The sequence below is a fragment of the Frankliniella occidentalis genome, unplaced genomic scaffold (assembly GCF_000697945.3).
Source record: "Frankliniella occidentalis isolate FOCC.00 unplaced genomic scaffold, Focc_3.1 Scaffold2, whole genome shotgun sequence".
Lineage (NCBI taxonomy): Eukaryota > Metazoa > Arthropoda > Insecta > Thysanoptera > Thripidae > Frankliniella > Frankliniella occidentalis.
This window is the reverse complement of record NW_026267132.1, coordinates 3,213,024-3,216,135: the sequence shown is the minus strand read 5'-3', so window position 1 is coordinate 3,216,135 and position 3,112 is coordinate 3,213,024. Positions and strand designations below refer to the sequence as shown.

At 58.6% G+C, this 3,112-nt stretch overlaps 1 protein-coding gene across 1 annotated transcript in view; it reads left to right on the top strand.

Annotated features, from left to right (window-relative positions):
- Positions 1-3,112, top strand: part of LOC113204406 (beta-alanine transporter-like) — a 42,621-nt gene that overhangs the window by 3,203 nt on the left and 36,306 nt on the right. The window contains exon 2 of the mRNA XM_052263963.1: positions 1,998-2,419. Within this exon, the coding sequence (XP_052119923.1) occupies positions 2,214-2,419 (206 nt within the window). The 5' untranslated portion in view covers positions 1,998-2,213. The remainder of the gene's footprint in view (positions 1-1,997; positions 2,420-3,112) is intronic.

Below are 3,112 nucleotides of genomic sequence, written 5' to 3'. Positions count from 1 at the left end.
AATGAATGGAGAAGGGAGGGGGGGGCTAGGTGAGAAAGAGAGTTGGAGAGGCTTGTGATTGGCATGGACCATAAAGACTTCATTCGCGGCCACATTGGCAGATGTTATTCTTTTTTGCGCCAGCCAGACGCGCGCTGCTGGTGGCCTCCGCGGCGAGGGGAGGGGAGAGGAGGGGGGGCTGAAGAGCTCCCCGGCGTGATGATGATTGTGTGTTTGCATAGCAAAGAGGGCTCCGCCTCGCGAATTTAATATAAAACAACACCGCGCCTCTGCAAAACCGCGCGCCGCGCACCCCGGCGAAAAGATTTACATGAATTGGCGAGGAGGGAAATTAATGACGCCCAATTTTCCATCTTCTTTAATCTCCGCGAGCGGGGTCGTCGTCGCCGCCGACGGGGCCAGCAGGTTCGTCTCGGAGGGACGTTTGTAGCGAACGCGATGAGTCCTACAACAGGGCTGCAAATGGGGAAAAAAAATAGGAAGATAGAATAAGGTCGTCGCCATCGTCTCCACTGCTTGAGGCGCGTCTTTTACTCTGGGAAATCAAATTTTCCTTTGCTGCTGGCCTGCTGGTTGCAATTGTCGTCCCATTGACACAGACCGGACGGCCGACGGCAGACGGAGGCAAAGGGACCGGCGGCCGGACGGGGACATGGTAGTGAAAGGAAACAGGAAACAGGAAAAGTATGTTCATTTATACTCCAAAGTGCAATTTTGCAGCTTGTGCAGATTTCAAAAAAAATCTGAAAAAGTGAGGTTATTTTACACTGGAAGAACAGTGGTGCTGCTGAGTGTCCTGCCTTTCCATGGGTGCTAAAGAAATGTTTAGTTTAGTGCCTCTACAGAGACACTAAAGAGCCCTGCTAAAGGTGATAAAAATTAGTGCCTCTGAACGTGTACGAATAATAGGTAATAAAGTTGAAGCACGTTATTCCGCAGCGGATATCGAATGGAGGTGTGGATGAAATGACCATGTTCTCTCGACCGGTCTGGGGGACTGGAGGGGCGGGCATAACTGGCGTCCTGATGCGACATGCCAATAGCGCGACATGCACTGCTATTAGCGGAATGGTCCTGTGCGCGTCTATGACAGGGCAGTGCGATGGAGAGAGAGAGAGGGAGAGAGAGGGAGAGGGAGAGAGAGAGAGAAAGAGAGAGAGGGAGAGAGAGAGACGTGGTATACACACAGGCAAGTGTGCTGGGCCAAAAGCATGGTGACTCTTGTGATCGCAAGGCCCGGAGAGCGGGCCACAGGCCACAGACATCATTGTGACGAGCACAGCGCGTCGGGGCTGCTCCAGCCTCGCATGCGACCAAACATATGTGCGAACCCCGCACGCTGCGTGCGTCTGTGTGCTCGGCCGGGGGGCTCGTGCAGTTTGGTGTGCACGCCCGTGCATAATACGACCTGCATGGTCCAGTCTGGGTATTGTGCTGTCCCCTGCGAGCGTTTGTGAGCGCCAAACTAGTATTATTATGGCATTGTGTGGCGTATGTCGTCGTCCCTGGGATGTCCTTGGTGGTTTGTGTTTGGTCCGCCCCCCCCCCTCCTCCCCTCCCCCTGCAGGTACACGCTCCGAAGGGGTGCTCAGCCCAGGGCCGGCCCGTGTCAACACGATCCCCGCGGCACAAAGCCATCCGGAGGCGGCCCGGCTCCCTCCCGCCGCGGACCGCCCCCGGCGCCGAGGAGGGAGGACGTCTCGAAAATCGTCAAAAGGGATTCCCAAGTCGATTCAAATACGCAAGGAGGCCCTTCAGCTAAAGTACTCAGCGCCGTCGCCGGGTGGGGCGGCGCGGGGCGCGGGGCGACCCGGGACTCACTCAGCGTGATGAAAAAAGTCATCCGGGCGTGGCCGCCACCGCACCTCACGACCTCGTCGGACGGCCTATTCAAATTCCTCCGTCGAAACCTCGCCGCTGCAAATTAAGTTTATTCAAAAAAAAAAATGTTTTTTTTTTTTTTTAAATAAGAAAAAATGTGGTGTTTGTTTTTCCAGCAGGTCTCGGGTGCAGCCGGTGCGCTGCCGGGCGTCGCCCCCCTCGGCTCGGGCCTGCGGCGCGCCCGCGCGCGCGACTGAGACGGCGCCCTGGATGAGTTGGCGACCTTGTCGGCGGCCGTGGAGGCGCAGGGCAAGGATGACGCGGAGGCCGCGGACCCGCTGAGGCCCGAGGCCACGCGGGCCCCGCACCACCACCACCAGGGCGTCCGCGGCATGGACCTCGACGAGATCCTCCCGGACGTGGGCGAGTTCGGCGCCTACCAGCAGCTGCTGCTGTGGTTCGTGCTGCTGCCCGGCGTGCTGCCGTGCGGCTTCCACGCCTACAACCAGCTCTTCATGGCCGCCAGCCCGCCGCATTGGTGTCACGTGCCCGAGCTGGACGCGCTCAACATCAGCCACGAGTGGGCGCGCAACCTCAGGTAGGTGCGCGACGAGGCGGCCGCGGTGGCCTCGGCGGCCCCGGCCTGGCCGACCTGCTGCAACCCCGGCCGCCCTCCGTTCGACAGGCCATCGCTCTCCGCGCTGCTCCAATCTATCTTATTATTATTCCAACTTTGAACGCTCCGTCTTCATAACGTGTGACGGGGAGGTTGACTGAGAGGGGAAACTCACCTGCAAAGCAAGTGAGTGGGTTGGTTTAAAAGGCACGTTGGGCTGCGCGCTGCTCTCCCTCACCTCCCTCCTTCCCCGAACCCCTCCAACCCCCTCGTCTCAAGCTGCTGTCTGGGCTGGAGGTCTCCTGGGAGGTAGGCAGTCCTCCCGCATGGGTGCGCCAAACGTCTGCGGTGGCCTACCTCCACGGCGCTCCCGCACAGCAGCGCGGTAGCAAGCCCCCGCCTCACCGCAAGACTTCGCTCTTTGTCTCTCTGTCGACTTCTCTGTCTCCTTCTTTAAACTTGTACGTCCTTTTGTACCCTGCACTCTGTACCCGTATTCGCGTACCCTACGCCGAGTAGGGGACAGGAAAACTTCAGAGCGACGACGCCTCACGCCAAGGATTTAAGAATTCCTCTCGACAAAGTCACACGAAAGACTCGGCGACGAGCCGAGCCACATATTATTCGTCGGAAAACAGCGAGCGAGTGAAGCAAAGGGAACGCGACGGCAAAGGG